The 18,980-nt window shown below is 52.5% G+C and overlaps 1 protein-coding gene and 1 pseudogene across 1 annotated transcript; one reads left to right on the top strand and one right to left on the bottom strand.

The window, feature by feature from the left end:
• Nucleotides 1–3,691: 3,691 nt before the first annotated feature.
• On the top strand, nucleotides 3,692–5,564 carry LOC136456560 (GDSL esterase/lipase At5g45670-like; annotated as a pseudogene).
• Nucleotides 5,565–6,273: 709 nt separating this feature from the next.
• Nucleotides 6,274–16,560, bottom strand: LOC136456559 (serine/threonine-protein kinase 12-like). Its single transcript, XM_066456464.1, has 12 exons — nucleotides 16,039–16,560; nucleotides 15,655–15,729; nucleotides 15,479–15,574; nucleotides 15,178–15,263; nucleotides 14,942–15,062; nucleotides 14,217–14,296; nucleotides 14,049–14,111; nucleotides 7,723–7,841; nucleotides 7,529–7,614; nucleotides 7,114–7,235; nucleotides 6,759–6,870; nucleotides 6,274–6,661 (listed from the first exon to the last, which is right to left on the bottom strand). Exons 1-12 carry the CDS (start codon nucleotides 16,393–16,395, stop codon nucleotides 6,569–6,571), a joined length of 1,410 nt encoding a protein of 469 aa, XP_066312561.1. The 5' UTR covers nucleotides 16,396–16,560; the 3' UTR covers nucleotides 6,274–6,568.
• Nucleotides 16,561–18,980: the final 2,420 nt, after the last annotated feature.

Raw genomic sequence — 18,980 nt, 5'->3', positions numbered from 1 at the left:
CAGCATTGATGCGAGATTAGAGTTCTAGTTCCAATATCACCAAACAGTAATCTAGAATCTGTAACCAATTTCTAGGTGGTTTGGAAGCCCTAAAAATTCAGCTCGCAGGGCAGATATAATGAATTTCCATTAAGTTTCCTACCAACTAGAATGATCTTGGAACGTTTTAGCACGGTTGTGTACTCGATACATGAACATCACAACTCAAAATATATGAACCTATTGACCTATGAAAAGAAAGGCATGTTTTATTACCATAGTGTCAAATAAGCCTCAGACAATTTCTCCCCTGGAATCACGTTTACTGAGAACAGAAGGGAAAAAAATCAGATCAGGGATAGCCTCACCGTTGCTTGGCGTGGAAGACCCTCTTCTTGGTCCCGCGTTCGCTATGGCTGCCTCGCCACCGCCGGCGCCGCCCCCTGACCTGGGGGTGACAGATCCGGCCACCAGAACACCGGATCCGCCAGCCCAGGCCCTGGAGCAGCCCAGGCCGGCCCCGTCGGCGCCGCCATGCGAGGAGGAAAGGGGACGACGGAGGGGAAGAAGTGGAAGAGAAGCCCGCCGCCGTCACCACCACCCTGTGCCTGCCCAGGCCTCTGGCTGGCGCCGTCGCAGTCATGGCCAGGCGGCCTCGTCGAACCCCACGTGGCTCGGGCGAGGCGACGCCCGCCGGCCCGCGTCATCCCATGCCGCCACTCCACCAGACGAGAGGAGGGTCCCGCCGCCGCCATCCTGGGTGGCCTGCTCCGCCGGCGGCGCAGCGGGAGAGGGGAGGGAAGGGGAGGGGGCGCGGCGGCTAGGGTTGGTGGCGCGCCATTGGCTGCGGCGCGGGTTGACGGGCATGGGGGCGGCGGACGATTGGGGGTAATGAGCCTGGGGACTTTTTTGTGTGTGTGTGTATAGGCCGTGTAGGTCCGTGCCTGTGCGGGGAACGACGTTCACCTGGGTAGTCTTTCGCCGACACTTGTAGCGTGGTTACGTTTAGGCAACACCGACACTTAAATAGTCTAGAAATTTTCGCCGACAGTTTTTCAGCCAGCAGAAAAACGCCGACACATAACGTGTGGCCCTATGACTTTATTGCCGACACATAATTTGATGTTAAAAAGTTACACATTTGCCAACACATAATATGTAGTTGAAACCCACCTTTTGCCAACACATAACTGCAGGTAAATGTGTGTAATGGTGTAGTGCCATTTGCGCTTTCATCATCACTTCACGCAAAACGGTTAATCAAAGGTTGCTACGCGTCCTTGGCCTGGTTATCTAAGTCGGTCTAGCTGTCCCTCAGTTTCTAGTACGGTACTAAACCTCGGGCGAACAGTGCTTCGCGATGCTACAGCAGACCACATGTACGGTATCTGAGCTACAGTACCAATTGTGTCCCAGCCTAACTTGACGCTACGATGCTCATGTCTACAGTACCCCCACGCAGCTGTGCACTATTCAATTCGGCCCAACTAGGCCCATTTAGGCGGGGATGTTACGGTTAACATCAATCGTAAAACCGTCAATATACCCTACATATGTACTTAATTTCATCACCAAACATTAAATCTAAAACTAAGTTATGCATGATCAATGGGTATGAAATTTTTTACTACAGTTCAAGCGTACCATAATTAGCGCACAATAAAAATTTGACCATAATTGGACCATAGAACTGCAGCTATGAATTAATTACAGAAAAACATAATCTAAAGCTACAACAAAAAAATTATACTAAATTATACCATATTATATGTTCACTGTGTTGATCTACTCATGTGGAGTCCAACAAAATTGGATTTTCTATTTTCTGATTTTTCTGTAATTTACTATGATTTTTTTAAATGTTCAGCCGAAATAAATAAAAAAGGAAAAAGACATAACACCTTCTGGCTTGTGACTTGTTACTATGCAAAGACACGGGTATAACCGTATAAGAAAAGAGATACGAGAGCCCGTCGCCGTGCATTTTTTTTCTGCCCGTCGACTGCCAACGGGAGCCAGAAATGATCCGAATCCCCTACCACGCACACGAGGCAAATCTTTTACCGCACGCCACCTTCCATCATTATTCGTTCACATCGTTTGCCCTACGGGCCGGACGGATCAGCTCGAAGCACGTCTTCGTTGCGAGCCAGCCAACGACCCACGCCGGTTCGTTGATCGTGTCCACGACATCGCCGCATTGAATGCCACAACGCTATCGCCAGCCGCTCGATCTGATCGGTTGGCATGTCGCGCGGAAGCTTTCCATGCGCGCCGCCTGGAACAGGAAGGCGCTGCGCGCGCGCGCGCATTTACGCTCCTCGCACCATCAAACCGTGAACGCCTCCCCGCACATCAATGGGCAAATCGAAGCTGCAGGAGACGTAGAAAGTGGCCACCTGCATGCCATGTGAAATGTACGCATCGCTAACGCTTCCACCGGTGCCGGTGGCAGAACCAGCGATTTGGAGCCAGGGGACCGGATAATAAATATGGTCGTATTTTTTATATAATAAAATATACATAATTATACGTTTGAACAACTTTTTAAAAAAATTTACATTATTTGTAACCAAAGTCATAATATTTTAATAAAAATAAATAAAAATTAGTATTTTTTTGCTATAAATTCAAATATTTATATAGGTATTAAATAAATCTACCGTGCTTTGTGTGTGTGTGGGGGGGGGGGGGGGGGGGGGGGGGGGGGGGGGGGGGGGTGTCCGGTCGACGAAAAGGTCAATTGATCTCTACCAAGACGGTGCAATAAATCTCGTAAAACAAAAGCGCGAGTCAAATCCGCGTACCAAGGGTGTGCAGGGCCCGGCGGTGACAAGATGTTTCCGATGCTTGCATGTGGAGTGTCTCCTCCGGGGCTGGTTCGGACGCCGCGTACCTGCTGCCTTTTCCCGTGATCCCATCTCCGTTTCCAGGACCCAGGAGCACGCGCCCGGGCGGTGAACCTCGCTCTGATGAGTAATTCAATACCTGTACAGTGCATATACATATCCCGGTTCAATCATTTTGGCATGCATCATTTGCTACAGGTAGAACCAGAGTCGTCATATGTGCAAGTGTTGCTGTACATGTACTGATTTATTTTCAACTCCCATGGTGCAGCAGTACTATAACGCTATCATATATATTTCGTGCATATAAATAGGCTTGTCCACAAGGCACCTTGCATTCAGGATTCTGCCCAGAAGGTATTTAACCGCACGCATCCATTGGAGCAACGTCGATCCTGCTCTTACTCATTGGACATTCTGTTCACCATTGTCGTCATCTACTGCCGCAGGAGAGTACTCGCAAGGCAGTAACAGTACGGATGACCCGTGTACAAAAGGCCGCCCATTCAGCAATCACATGCTTCTTCTTGGACTCGTGGTATATTTGGCGGTACCACCTCTGCATTCACTGGAACTGGAGGAGTACACTACGATCGACGTTCTGACCTCCAGATTGTAAACCAACCCCAGTCGACGGTCGTCGCAGACCGGCAGCTCTTGCTCGATCTTCTGCACCATTCTGTCACACGGGCCTCGCCGTCGCCGCGTCCGCGTGGTAGTCATCAATCAGCAAAACCCCAACCGGCCAACCCCAACCGTGACTGCTCCAACCATATATGCATCACCATGCACGCGCACATGCAGAGGTCGCCAAAATGGACGACGCGCTGAGCATGGTAACTCTTCGCTCCTTCACGCACTCCGTCCTGCAGAGGGGCCTACCACATGCTGATCTAGCCAGCTAGGTGCTTCTAGCAAGTACTGTAGCAACCAGCCTGCCCTATCTACTAGCATCTATAAGTAAGGCTCGATCGAATGTGTCGGCCGGCCGGTAATCACCGACGATCCGTCGCGTCCCGAGCAATCTAGCTAGCTTGCTAGCTAGCCAGCACCAGCACTCCAGCGGCGCAGGAAAAAGCTAGCCACATATAGGAATGGGGCGTGCGACAATGCGGTGGCTGCAGCCGGCGCTGCTCCTCGTCGTGGCCGCGCGGCTGGCCACCGTCGCCGTCGTGGTGGTGCGGGGCGAGCCCCAGGTGCCGTGCTACTTCGTGTTCGGGGACTCGCTCGTGGACAACGGGAACAACAACGACATCGCGTCGCTGGCGCGGGCCAACTACCCGCCCTACGGCATCGACTTCGCCGGCGGCCCCACCGGGCGCTTCAGCAACGGCCTCACCACCGTCGACGCTATATGTAAGCTCTCACTGTGTATTCTGTCCCCCTTTCTTGTTTGCTTCGTAAGTTCGTTCGTATGTATCGAGGTGCATGGTTTTAGTTTTGTTGCGTAACGCTGGTTTTAGCACGCTTTGAAAATGAAGTAATACGTCCATTCAGATGATATCGTTGTCAATTGTCATGCCAATATTAATTAGTTCCATGATGGCGACACATCCCTTCGTGTGTTGTTTTTCAGCTCGGCTTCTGGGCTTCGACGATTACATCCCCGCGTATGCCGGCGCGAGCGGCGATCAGCTCCTCACCGGCGTCAACTTCGCCTCCGCCGCAGCCGGGATCCGTGACGAGACCGGCCAGCAACTGGTACGTACTCCCTATATAAGCATGTGTTTCCATTCCATCGTAGTACGTAATCCCTACTAGCTCTTGAAAGATGAGTAAGAAGCCTGCTGACGCACACGTACGGACCATGGCCGCGCGCGCGCAGGGGCAACGGATCAGCTTCGGCGGGCAGCTGCAGAACTACCAGGCGGCGGTGCAGCAGCTGGTGAGCATCCTGGGCGACGAGGACTCGGCGGCCAACCACCTGAGCCAGTGCATCTTCACGGTGGGGATGGGCAGCAATGACTACCTCAACAACTACTTCATGCCGGCGGTCTACCCCACCAGCCAGCAGTACACGGCCGGCGCAGTACGCCGACGTGCTCATCGGCCAGTACTCGCAGCAGCTCCAGACGATGTACAGCTACGGGGCCAGGAAGGTGGCGCTGATGGGCGTGGGGCAGGTCGGATGCAGCCCCAACGAGCTGGCGCAGCACAGCGCCGACGGCGCCAGCTGTGTGCCGGAGATCAACGGCGCCATCGACATCTTCAACCGCAAGCTCGTCGCGCTCGTCGACCAGTTCAACGCGCTGCCGGGGGCGCACTTCACCTACATCAACGTGTACGGGATCTTCGAGGACATCCTGAGAGACCCAGGGTCGCATGGTCTGACGGTGACGAACCAAGGGTGCTGCGGCGTCGGGCGGAACTAACGGGCAGGTGACGTGCCTGCCGTTCCAGACGCCGTGCGCCAACAGGAACGAGTACCTCTTCTGGGACGCCTTCCACCCCACGGAGGCGGCCAACGTCCTCGTCGGTCGGAGGGCGTACAGCGCGGCGCAGCCGTCCGACGTCCACCCCGTGGATCTGAGCACGCTCGCTCAGCTCTAGTTGTGTTGTATGGATGTCCATGTCGATCACGTGAAGAGGAGCAAAGCTTAAAAGCGCCTTCCTCTTTATTATTATTTTCCTCTTCTGGCCTTCTCGTGATTGTATTGAGTACCACTCGCAATGGGATGTATGGTCTCTATCCATCTTCTGAACTATTATAAACATGATATATACAAGGTTTCTTCCCGTTTTACTAATGTAGCTGACGTCACACTTCTCCGATCACTGTTCACAAAAATGTGAAGCAGATTTTAAGAAAAAGAGCAGGAATTTCGGTTGAAGAACATCTGCGTTGAACGACTGTTCGTTCGACGGTCCGTTCACCAAGGCACGGTCGACCGCTGGGTCCCTGGTTCCCTTCTCGCACGCACTGTGCACCGGTCTCTCTAGTGTCCATTCTCCACCCGCTCAACATGTTCATCCGGTGTGCAAGGTACAGATCACATGATTAGAGTCGTGAAAAGTAGACATTGTTACTGCACAAGGATTCATCTCCAGAACTGGACACAATCTGGGCGATTTAGCATAGCTCCAGCTTGATCCAACTTGCAGTTTAGTTCAAACAATATAAAAAATACAAATCATCTTGAATTCGCTTAATTTTATCTCCATCTCCACATCCTAGTTTTCTTGAGTTAGAAATACCTAAGCTCTACCAAACGGGGCCGATTATAATCATCAATCTAACACGAAATAATAGCACTCGGTACTCCCGTCGTCCTACCTGCAACTCTAGCTCATGGATGAATCTAGCAACCGATTTGATCTTAACAAAACGTTGACAAGCTAATCGGGGAGGAGTCTCGCAATTAATTATACTGCCCCAACCCAGGGGAGTCCCAAGGCAATAAGGGCCTATTTGGAACGTAGGAATTTCACAAGAATCACACAGAAATTTCACAGGAATCAGTTCAATTTCACAGGAAAAACGCAGGAATGGAAAAAAAATCCAGCATTCCAAACAGGCCCTAAACTGACTGCAACAATCTGTACACGAGGTTGGGGCCAGTGAGGCATGCCTGATATACAACAAAACTATGATAAGCTGAGAATCAGCCAGTTGCAAAACCATCCTTTTTCATAATTTAAGAAAACGAAAATATGATATACATTTGAGTATATATTTTCTAGCAATCACCAATGATCTTGCGATTGAAATCAATAGCTTGGGCTGGTGGTTAATAATAGCATCATGATGAGCGTGATGAACGGGTGGTGCTGCCCTCATTGCGATCTTTCTTCCACATTCCTTCAATGCTCAGGAAACACTTGAGAGGTCTCACCTGTTCAGATACAGCACAATGAACATACAAATATTATCTCCTGCCATAGTCCATTACAGAATACTCAAAGTATAACGAAAAAAGCATTAATGGCTACCTTCGAACGGTTTCTGTGGGCTATCTCATTTTGGATAGCAGACAACCGGTTGATGATTACTCTAAATTCAGGCCTGTCTGCAGGATTTTCACTCCAGCACTGCTCAATCAACCTGCATCAATGTCAAGTGGACAGGCAAAAAGGTCACGACGAAATTTACAAAGGGAAAAGCACCAACAATAATGGTACATGGAGGAAATAGATGTTAAATTTCACACATACAAGTAGTTAAATTGAGCATGACTAGCAGAAACTTGTTTGCTAAAAGTTTGAAATGCATAGCAAGACACACAAGTGCTCTAATTGAATTAGTAATTGCCACTATATAAGCAAAGCGGAACAAATGACTGCTTACTCTCTTAACCCATGAGCATAATGCTTTGGAGGAGCTCGAAAAGGCGGCCTTTCTTTAGAATTGTGTACCTTCCCAATTTCATCATTTTTCTTATCATAATAAGGAAGGCATCCTTCAATCATCTGCAATAGTTGGGATTTGGGAACATATCAAGCACAGAAATGGTCATGAGTGATTTTGCAGGGAGTAATTGGTGCTGAAATGAAACAAAGTAATTGGTGCTGAAATGAGTGTCGTTCTTATGTTTATAAAAGAAACAAGTGTCAATTGAATAAAGATACCAGCAGCAAACTGCGTAACACTGCTCAATACCATATCATATGTTGACAGAAATATTTAGAGAACACAAAAATGCACCATACAACCTACTGTGGGGAGACAGAGATGCACAAAGTTATAATATATCACAACTTACCTCCTGAAGTATCAAAGCGAATGAGAAGACATCCACTTTAGTATCATACTCTTCATTTCGCAGGACTTCTGGAGCCACATATCTGCCTGAGACATTTTAAAAATTAGCAGTTGAAACGTAAGGCAAAATAAGCTAAGAAGGGCAAAGACTAATATCGCACAGATTTAGCATGACAAACAATAAAGTCCACTTACAAGCATTGCCTGGAGAAGTCACCGCTTTATCTTCTCTAACTTTTCTTCTCCATTTTAGCATCTTACACAAATCAAAATCTGCCACCTTCAGATGTCCAGTGTCATCCCTCAATATGTTACTGTTATCTTACACAATGGGCATAGAAAGTCTTTTAACAAACCAGGTATTTAAAGCACTGCATGGGGGTGTACAGAAGAAGATGCAAGCAAGTTTTGTTAGTCGTTGAATTCTCACTCTTGCAAGTAGCAGAATTCTTACTCTCATCGAGAGAGGACGACACTAGGAGTTGGGACAATTTTCTGATTTATTTCTCAATGCCATGCCAACCCAAAGGATTGGGGATACATATTTATAGGCTGCTAGCCAGCTAAGCATATGCCAAGATGCTAGTCTAAGATGCTGTCCTAGATGCTAAGATGCTGTCCTCTAGATGCTAGTCTAAGATGCTGTCCTAGATGTTGTCCTCTAGTCTAAGATACTATCCTATGCTGTCATTAAAACACAAAGACCACAACAGCCCCACAAAGACCATAGCAGCCAGACTTATCCATCATCCAATGCTGTCCTAGATGTTGTCCTCTAGTCTAAGATGCTGTCCTTAAAACACAAAGATCACAACAGCCCCACAAAGACCATAGCAGCCAGATTCTCCCCCTAAGTATTGTGCGTCGTCTTGTGGGAAAGTTGAACCATCCCGGTCCTAGAGCAGAGCTCAAGGAACTTGATCCTCCCAAGGGGCTTGGTGAGCAGGTCCCCAAGCTGGTCCTTGGTGTTGATGTAGCTCGCCTTGATGCTCCCTTCCTTAAGACAGCCTCGAATGAAGTGGTACCTCACCCGGATGTGCTTGTTGCGTTCATGGAAGATGGGGTTCTTTGCCAGGGCCAGAGCGGACTTGCTGTCCACCCTGAGCTCCACCGCTCTAGTGTCTCTGCCGAGGAGATCACCAAGCAGTCGAGCGAGCCAGAGCGCCTGAGTCGAAGCGGTGGAGGCCGCTATGTACTCGGCCTCGCAGCTGGACAGGGCCACCACCTGCTGCTTGACCGACTGCCAGCTAACAAGGCACTTGCCGAGGAAGAAGAGGATCCCGCTCGTGCTCTTGCTGGTGTCGATGTCGCCGGCGTGGTCGCTGTACCCGACGAAGTGTGCCGCCCCAGGGCACCTAGGGTAGTAGAGGCCGTGGTCGAGAGTCCCCGCAACGTAGCGGATGATCCTCTTCACAGCCTGCTGGTGCTCCGTTGTCGGTCGCTGCATGAACCGACTAACGTAGCCGACGGAGAATGCCAGGTCCGGCCGTGTGTGGGCGAGGTAGCGAAGGCTCCCCACAAGACGCCGGTACTGCGTAGCGTCCACCTCGTCCGTCGTGCTGTCGCGGCTCAGCTTCAGCCTCTCCTCCATCGGAGTGAGAGCTGGGTTGCAGTCGGTGAGCCCAGCTAGCTCAACGATGTGCTTGGCGTAGGCGGTCTGTCGAAGCGTGATCCCAGAGTCATCCTGGTGCACCTCGATTCCCAGGTAGAAGGAGAGAGGCCCCAGGTCACTCATTTGGAAGGTGGCCTTCATCTCTTCCTTGAATGCCGCCACCTCCGCATCCTTGGTGCCGGTGATCACCAAGTCGTCGACGTAGACACCCACCAGCAGAGCATTACCTCCACTGCCCCGTCGGTAGATGGCCGCCTCGTGCGGGCTTTGCTCGAAGCCCATCCCCTTTAGCGTGGAATCCAGCTTGGCATTCCATGCCCTCGGTGCCTGCCGCAAGCCATAGAGGGCCTTGCGCAGGCGGAGCACCTTGCCCTCCTTGCCGGGGATCGCAAATCCCGGCGACTGGTGCACGTAGACCTCCTCCTTCAAGTCGCCGTTAAGGAACGCCGACTTGACGTCCATGTGATGAACACGCCAAGCCCTCCTGGGCAGCTAGCGCAAGGAGGAGTCGCACGGACTCCATCCGTGCCACGGGAGCAAAGGCGTCGTCGAAGTCGACCCCCTCCTGCTGCACGAAACCTCGTGCCACCAAGCGAGCCTTGTGCTTGACGATGGCACCGGCTTCATCCCTCTTCAGCTTGTACACCCACTTAAGGGTGATCGCGCGATGACCACGAGGAAGGTCAGCAAGCTCCCAGGTGCGGTTCTTCTCAACCGCATCCATCTCCAACTGCATCGCGGCGCGCCATGCCGCGTGTCTCTCGGCCTCTGCAAACGACCGAGGCTCGCCGTCGTCACACGCAAGGTGCAACTGCGCCTCCAGGTCGTGAGGCACCGGTCCCGGCACCAGCTGGTCGCCGAGAAGGTTCTCCATCGTACGGTACCGCAACGGCTCGCCGTCGTGGTACGCGTCAACGCGCTCCTCGTCGTGAGAGAGCGGAGTAGTGAGCTGAACCGGGCCGTGCTCGACACAAGCTGGTGGTGGAGTAGACGTGCCCGGAGTGGTGCCTGTCGGTGCTGGAGTGCGTGGCATTGCCGGCTGTGGTGGAGCCGGCGAAGAACTCATCACAGCCTTGGTCCTGGCTGGAGAGCGTGGTGTTGTCGGAGTAGCAGGCGCCGGGGTCGGTGGAGGCTCGGGGACGGGGGTAGACGCGCTCGCCGAAGAAGAGCCGCCTACTCCCCCAGCTCCCTCGAAGTGGACGTACTCGACAGAGAAGTCATCGTACGTCGGAGCCGAGTCGTCGTCCACCGCCTTGTCCCACGCCCATCCTCGCCCTTCGTCGAACACAACATCGCGCGCCGTGCGCACACGCTGTGTCTTTGGGTCGAGGATGCGGTAGGCCTTCGAGCCCTCCGCGTAGCCGATGAACACTCCCGGAGTGCTCCTGTCGTCGAGCTTGCTGATGTGGCCAAGCTCCTTGGCGAACGCAAGGCAGCCGAAGACCCGCAAGTGGGAGACCGCCGGCTTGCGCCCATGCCAAGCCTCGTACGGCGTCCTGCTGTCGAGCGCCTTGGTAGGCGAGCGGTTGAGGATGTAGACAGCCGTCACCACCGCCTCTCCCCAGAAGACAGCCGGCATCCCCCTCTGCTTGAGGAGGGCCCGAGCCATCCCCACAACCGTCTGGTTGCGCCGCTCGACGACGCCGTTCTGCTGCGGGCTGTACGGCGCAGAGTAGTGGCGCTGAATGCCCTCGTCAGCGCAGTACGACACGAATTCAGCCGCCGTGAATTCGCCGCCGTTGTCGGTGCGCAGCACGCGCAGCTTGCGGATGCACTCCGCCTCCGCAGCAGCCTGCGCACGCCTGATGGCGTCCGCAGCCTCTCCCTTGCCGCCGAGGACCATCACCCACATGTAGCGGGAGAGGTCGTCGACAAGCAGCAGGAAGTAGCGTCGTCCTCCCGGTGTGGCCGGTGTCACCGGGCCACACAAGTCCCCGTGCACAAGCTCGAGCCTCTCCTTGGCTCGAAAGCTAGCCCGCTGTGAATAGGGGAGTCGCCTCTGCTTCGTCAACACGCAGACGTCGCAGAGCTGCTCCACATGGTCGAGGCACGGCAGGCCTCGCACCATCTCCGTGGCACTGAGCCGCTTCAGGGCCTCAAAGTGAAGGTGCCCGAAACACTCGTGCCACTGCCACGCCTCGTCGTCCCGACGAGCAGCGAGACAGAAGGGTTGTGCCACCTGCACGTTAAGGATGTAGAGTCGATTTGCGATTCTAGATACCTTGGCAAGAAGGCGACGACGACGATCCCAAATCCTCATGACTCCGTCCTCAACCACCACGTGCGAACCGTTCTCATCCAGCTGTCCCAAGCTGATGATGGAGTTCCTCAACGCGGGGATGTAGTAGACTCCGGTGAGCAGCCTGTGCTCACCAGACACGGTGGTGAAGATGACGGAGCCGACGCCCTTGATCTCCACGCCGGAGGCATCCCCAAACTTGACGGAGCCTCGGACGCTAGAGTCAAGCTCGGTGAAGAACTCCCGTCGACCGATCATGTGATGGGTGGCGCCGGTGTCGAGGCACCACCCGTCAGTCTTGTCGTTGCCAGGAGCTGTCGCCGAGGAGGGCGTGTGCGTTTGGCTCGTCGAGGTGGAGAGCCGCTGCGGCCGGTGCCGCTAGAGGTAGCTCAATGCTTGCATGTGCCATGAACAGAGCCGGCTCCTCCTCCGCCTGTGCGACGTGGGCCTAGCCGCGTCGTGGCTATCGGCAGTCCTTGGCCCAATGGCCGAGCTGGCCGCAGTTGCGGCAGGCGTCGTCTCGTGCCGGCTTGTGCCTGCCGGCGGCGCCGCCCTGGGCGCCTCCGCGGGCATCACCCTCGGCACGTCCTCGTGCCCCGGTCTGGGCATCTCTGCGCGCCTTGCGTGGCTTGCCACGCTTGCGGCCGCCTGTCGCGGAAGAAGGCTCCCCCTTCTTCCGATCACCTTGGCTGGCAAGCCACTGCTCCCGAGTGAGAAGGAGCTTCCCGCCAGTGGTGATGGGCCCTGAAAGAGACTGTGGCTCATCGCTGTCGACGACCTTGAGGCGACCTATCGCCTCCTCGATCGACATCGTGGAGAGATCCAGCAGGGACTCGATCGAGCGAGCCATCTGCTTGTACTTCTCGGGGACGCAGCGAAAGAGCTTTTCGACAGCTCTTTCCTCGCCGTAGGTGTCATCGCCGAACTGCACCATCTTCTGCAACAGTGTTGAGATGGAGAGCAAAGTCATCAACGTCCTCACCTGGCTTGAAGGCCAGGTTCTCCCACTCCTTGCGAAGTGCCTGCAGTGTGGACTTGCGGGCGCGGTCGCTGCCGATGCGTGCCGCAGCGATGGCGTCCCAAGCCTCCTTAGCAGTCCGCTTGTTGGTAAGCGAGAACTGCATCTCAGGCGGGACTGCAGCGATGAGGGCATCCAGCGCCCGTCGATCTAGGTCGTAGTCGACGTCGCCGTATCGGACTGCCTCCCACATGTGCCGCACCTGGAGCTTTACCCTCATCACCACAGCCCACTCGACGTAGTTGGTCTTGGTGAGGGTAGGCCACCCACCGCCGGGACCGACATCCCTGACAACAGCCTGGAGCCCGTGGTAACCACGGTACCGATCCGGGGAGAGAGCCACGCTGCCTGTGAAGGCCGCGCTCTCCATCGACCCGTCGGTACCGATCCGGGGAGAGAGCCACGCTGCCTGTGAAGGCCGCGCTCTCCATCGACCCGTCCGCCACCGTTGCCGTGTGCGCCTCCTCCAGGAGCGCCGCCGCCGTACGCGCCTCCTCCAGGAGCGCCGTCAACGCGTCCGCGCCTGTCTGGGCTGCCGCCGTGCTCGTGGGCGTGCGCGGCTGCCCCAGGAGCGCCACCGCTGTGCGCGCCTCCTCCAGGAGCACCGCCAGCGCGTCCGCGCCTGTCTGGGCTGCCGCCACGCTCGTGGGCGTGCACGACTGCCCACTGCGCCGCCCACGCTCGCGCTGCCTCCCTCACTAGCAACTCGAGGTCCGCGTCGGCGGTGTCGTCAGCGGAAATGGAGCTGCCGATGCAGCCGCGCAGAGCCTCGACCTCCGCTGCCACCGCACGTGCTGCATTCGCCGCCGCCGCCGCTTCCGCCTCCGCTCTGGCTGCTGCCAGCTCCGCCGCTGCCAGCCTCGACGCCCTTGCCGCCGCCGCTCGCTCGCGTTCCTCTGCCGCGGCAAGTTCGGCCTCCTGCCGACGCCGCGTGCTCAAGGCGACCGAGCGCTGAGACTGCCCTGCGGACATGACGCGCTACCGGGGGCTGCTGCGTGGGGAGAGGGCTGCTTCAGACGAGCTGCTGCTCGTCCACGCGGGGGAGGAGTGAGCAGGAGCGGCCGGAGCTACTGCTCACAGTTGGGGCTGTTGTGTGGCTGGGAGAGGAGATGAGCAGGAGATGCTCAGGCTACAGGATAATACGGCTCTGATACCAGTTGTTAGTCGCTGAATTCTCACTCTTGGAAGTAGCAGAATTCTTACTCTCATCGAGAGAGGATGACACTAGGAGTTGGGACAATTTTCTGATTTATTTCTCAATGCCATGCCAACCCAAGGGGTTGGGGATACATATTTATAGGCTGCTAGCCAGCCAAGCATATGCCAAGATGCTAGTCGAAGATGCTAGTCTAAAATGCTGTTCTAGATGCTAAGATGCTGTCCTCTAGATGCTAGTCTAAGATGTTGTCCTAGATGTTGTCCTCTAGTCTAAGATGGTATCCTTAAAACACAAAGACCACAACAGCCCCACAAAGACCATAGCAGCCAGACTTATCCATCATCCAATGATGTCCTAGATGTTGTCCTCTAGTCTAAGATGATGTCCTATGCTGTCCTTAAAACACAAAGACCACAACAGCCCCACAAAGACCATAGCAGCCAGACTTATCCATCAAGTTTCATTGAAAAATATATAACCACAAAGTACTCACGAAGGCTCAAGGTCACGATGGATGATAGCTTGAGGTTTATGCTCATGCAGGTAATTCATTCCTCTGTTACAATTCACAAAGGAACACAAGTTAGATTTAGTTACTTCATAACAACAAAACATAGCCAACAGAGTTTATCTCAGAGCATCCAGGTTATGTCTGGTAAACCTTGCAATATCAAGAGCTAACTTCACTGCATATGATGGTGGCGCAGCTCCTTTCTTATTCAAGTGAGTGCGCAAGTCACCCTGAAAATAAACATTTTGGTAATTCTCAACAACCCATGACATAACATGAAGTTGCATTTTGATACACATGAACTTCAAGTTACACAAATTATGACACCGAGTTAATAAATCTAGATGTTGTGCAGTGTTGAAATCATATTGCTGGTAGTTAAAAAGAAGTCATCATGCTACTTGAACACAATATTTTGTAATTTCGTTGCTTTTTGGTAATGATGAAATTTGGATATCCTGTTGTGGAATAAAAAGTTACGACAAAGTCAACATGAAACATATATGCTATCTTAATATAAAAAACATCACAAAGTTGCATGAGGTAGATAGTGAAATTTGCACTGATTTATTGTCCGTCAAACATTGCCAAAACAAAAGAAGATGCTATTACAAAGTAAAATCTGATTTCACATTGTAAATAGGCCAAACATAAGCTGCAGCGCATTAAGAAACTTATTAAGGTAAATAATTATCAGATATTAGCAAAAAAACATTTTAATACTTTACACATGTAGACAACTAGAATAATATGAAGTCGTGGATCTGCACCTAAAAGATTTGCTAAAAACATAGCCTCATATATTGCCCTCACTAATCGAATAACATTTAGAAAACAATGCAGATTATAAACAGCATGTTTCCCTTAAGACAAACCTTGCGCATAAATTCCATAACAATCATCATTGGATTGCTTTGTGTCACAGCACCCAAAAATTGCACAACATTTGGATGGCGTATAAGTTGCAGCACATCAAGCTCGTCTCTGAACGCCTGCCTGTAATACATCCAAACTATCAGGATAATATAGCTTTCGAAGAAAGGTAAAATTTAGTAAAATTAGGCCAAGATAGACCATAGACAAATGGAATAATTCAATGCAAACTACCCACACTTTGCTCTCGTCCACAATTAGATCATCGTCCAGCTTCTTAACAGCAACAGGAATGCCCCTCCATGTTGCTTTTCTAAATGTGCCCTGCAGAGCAGATTGAATCAATAGCTATCTAATAAATTTATTGCCAACGACATCTAATGGTGGAAGTATAGCTTTGAAACTTTAGGTAAAGAAAGTACACTCTAAAATCAATAACTCAATAGCATATGGTCGGTTAACCAATTGCAAGCTTATTAGTGCTAGAGACAACCAATTTGAAAAGGCTCATGCAAAGAAAGGGAGATATATATACAGACCTTGGATAAATCATTGCCATTACTGAAATCAAGCTCAGCCGGGTCAATCTCATATTCAGGAACTTCACGAACATTGTTCACATGCATCGGAGCAATCTTCAAGAAAGAAGTGAATATTCAGAACACCTGAACAAAACAAAACATCAGGCAGAGGCGACACTTGTACATTGTAGTACCTTATGCTTGGAGCCATGCTTCTCAAAGATCTTGATCACATCATGATTCTGATAATGCATTGCATCTGCCAAAGGCTGCCAGATAGTAGCAACGCTCAACTAATGCAGCAAGTCACAACAAGACATATATGCGCAAATGATGTTATCTTGAATCTATGTTCCATGTGCTAGGCTGCTAGCATAGCCTATAAAATTTTGTCATTGTCTGTTTGCCCGGTACTAAATCCTCTTAACTAACTTAGTGTACCAATCGTGAAATCTGATGCTGCTTTCCCATAAAAATTCCAATTTATTTTCAGATTTCTCTCTAAGAAAAAGGATTTTAAGGTCCTCATCAAACGCAAAGCAAAAGGAGTTTTGTAAAGAAACACAAGCAGGACGCACCGTACTGCCCCACTGGTCCTCGACGGCGGCCTCCGCGCCGCTCTGGAGGAGCAGCTCGACGACCTCGTCGTGTCCCTCGCAGGCGGCGATGTGCAGCGCCGTGCGGCCGTCGGAGTCGCGGAAATTGGGGTCGGCGCCGCCGTCGAGGAGCTCGCGGATCCCCTCCACGCTGCCCTCGTGGGCCAGGTACATGAGCTGGAAGCTCATGACGCCGTTCGCCTGGGCCGACGAACCCTCCGCCGAGCTCGCACCACCGCCCTCGCCGCCGCCGCGCTCGGGCGCCAGCGACGACTGCTTTCCCAGCTTGAACCACGGCGTCGCCGGCCCTGACGCCGGCGCGTGAGGCTTCGGCTCCATGGAGGCGGGCGGACGGGCAGCGCTAGGGTTCTGGGGTCGGAGATCGGATCAGAGGCTTTCGGGCGAAGGATTCAGGAGAAGCGGCGAAGGGGAAGACCGGGAGGGGGTGGCCAGCGCGTGTGAGGGATGGACGAATCGAGGAGGGGTTTGGGAGTGGAACCTGGAATAACAGTCGGACATGACGGCGTGGGCCGTGGTTCAAGATGGCAACGGCCCGATACCTGATATCCGACGGCTATTTGATCCACTAGGGAACGGATATAGGATTATATTTTAATCCGTAGATATTTAAATGGGTAAGAATTCATCCCTGACGGGTATAGCGGGTACGGGAACGTTCCCTATTTATCCGTCCCCGTTATCCGTTGGAAAACCTGACTATTTAAGCTGTTATACGAGTATTAGACCTAAAGAAGCTCAACATAGGTATTTTGGTCCACATCTGAACAATCATATATATAGTTTGTGTGTTCTACGAACCATAGTTCAATTTTACCCTACTATCTCCACCAGCAGCACAAGCACGCCTGGCTCACGAGCGCTCGTGCCCCTCGCTTCTTCAGTTCGGTCTCTCTGCCACATTTGCTCGTCCTCCTCGCAACCTCGCTCCTTCTCCTCGGCATCTCCGAGACTCCGACACTTATACCTGAGTGAAGAAGAAACGTCTTCGATTGCAAAGCTACGACCCTAAGTGTCATTGTTTATCGGGTATGCAGTACCCATCGGGTATATGTTACCCGACCGATGCCCGATAGGTATAGAGATGCGCAAGAATCTATACCCGAGACAGTTAACGGGGATAAAGACAGAATGAATTCTCCGTAGCGAAGAAGAGAACGCTCCGACGATACTCGATGGATGCAACCCCGTTGCCATCCTTGCCGTGGGGTGTGGGGCGGTGGGTCAATGGCGTGGTGGGTGGTTTGGCTGCTGAGCTGGCAGCAGGCAGCAGGCAGCCAACTAACTTGCGGTACCGGTGTGAACCCAGATGGAAACAACGGCCACGGATATCGCGCGCGGCCGCGGACGAGGAGTCCTTTGACAGCTGAGACCCGCCGCAACCGGAGTTCCGACCGACGTGGGCTCTGTCACACGCCGGATATTACACTGCCTCTGTGCCTGTTCTACGGGAGCTGATTACTTAGGGCAGTCCCGATAGTTCATTCATGATAGTTTTTTATTCTAATTAATTATTTTGTCACCTAAGTAAACTACTGAGGTGGCAGTAGATTTATTATTGAGAGAGAAAGAAAATCAGAGAAACCGTTTCCTAAGGATCGTTCGTTTAACCATCGTTGCAACAGGATTCATTCAGTGATCAAATATAGTACAAAATAGCACAACATTTCTGGTTGAAATAATTTCAGGAGTCCATGACAACCGAACAGGCCCTGAGGAGGAAACGATGTCGTCGCACGTGCCGATGCACGAAGAAACAGTCTCAACCTGTTCGCTTAGTTATAAACAATAGTAAATTTTTAACTAAAATAATATTTTTTCTTTCACACTAAAATCAGCCAGCGGTAATAATCCACGATCGTATAATGAGGTTTTAGCGCAGCAGAACATGCTGCTTAGTCGGCGTTGGGGAGAAACCGGTCGTTTCCTTCCGTCTCCGCTCGGATCTCCTGCTCCAAGTTGCACCCTCGGAGCTCCGGCCTGACTGCCACAGCCATGGACAAGGCGCGGATCTCGCGCGAGGCCGCCAAGCGCCGCCGCCTTGACTGCTGCGCAGGCGCCGCCGTGGAGCTCCGGCCGCAGCGCGATGCCGCCGCGCCGCCCTCCCGATGGTGCCGCACGACGCCATGGAGCTCGCCGGCTCGCCGGTCCGCGCATGCTCACGCCATGGACGAGGCTCGCCGGTCCGAGCATGCTCACGCCATGGACGAGGCGCGGAGCTCACGCCGGCTCGCTGCCGCACGCGCATCTCGCGGCGAGGCCGCCCAGCGCTGTCGCCTTGACTGCACAGACGCCGCCGTGGAGCTCCAGCCCCGGCCTGATGCTGCTGCGCGCGCCCTCCCGATGGTGCTGCACGACGCCATGGACGCCGCGTCGACCGTGGACACGCAGGACTGCAGGAGGAAGGCCGTGCGCCTTGGATGATGAGCAGCCAATTTCTTTCCAGGTGATGGAGCTGCTAGCTAGTTGTCCCCATGTGGCAGAGATGGAGCTCGTCCGCTGCTTGGACGCCGGCAGCAGAGGAGATTCCTTCAAGGTGATGGAGCCGCTAGCTAGTTTTCCCCGCGTGGCAGAGATGGAGCGTCCGCTGATTGGACGCCGACAGCAGAGGACGAGAGAGAAACGAAAGAAAGAGTGAGGGGATGTTGGTCTACCCCTACTAAATTGCAGTCGGTATCCCATCGGATATTTGAATATATGTAAAGAGGATTAAATATAGACTAATTATAAAATTAATTATATAGTTTACGACTAATTACGAGATTTGAGCTTAATTAGTTCATAATTTGACAATATTTTGCTACAGTAAACATGTGATGATGACGGATTAATTAGGCTTAAAAATTCGTTTCGTGAAGTACTGACGGATTATGTAATTTATTTTTTATTAGTATTTGAATACCCTA

Source organism: Miscanthus floridulus, chromosome 6, assembly GCF_019320115.1.
Source record: "Miscanthus floridulus cultivar M001 chromosome 6, ASM1932011v1, whole genome shotgun sequence".
In the NCBI taxonomy this organism is placed as follows: domain Eukaryota; kingdom Viridiplantae; phylum Streptophyta; class Magnoliopsida; order Poales; family Poaceae; genus Miscanthus; species Miscanthus floridulus.
The sequence above is the reverse complement of the archived record's forward strand: the minus strand, read 5'-3'. Positions and strand labels throughout refer to the sequence as shown.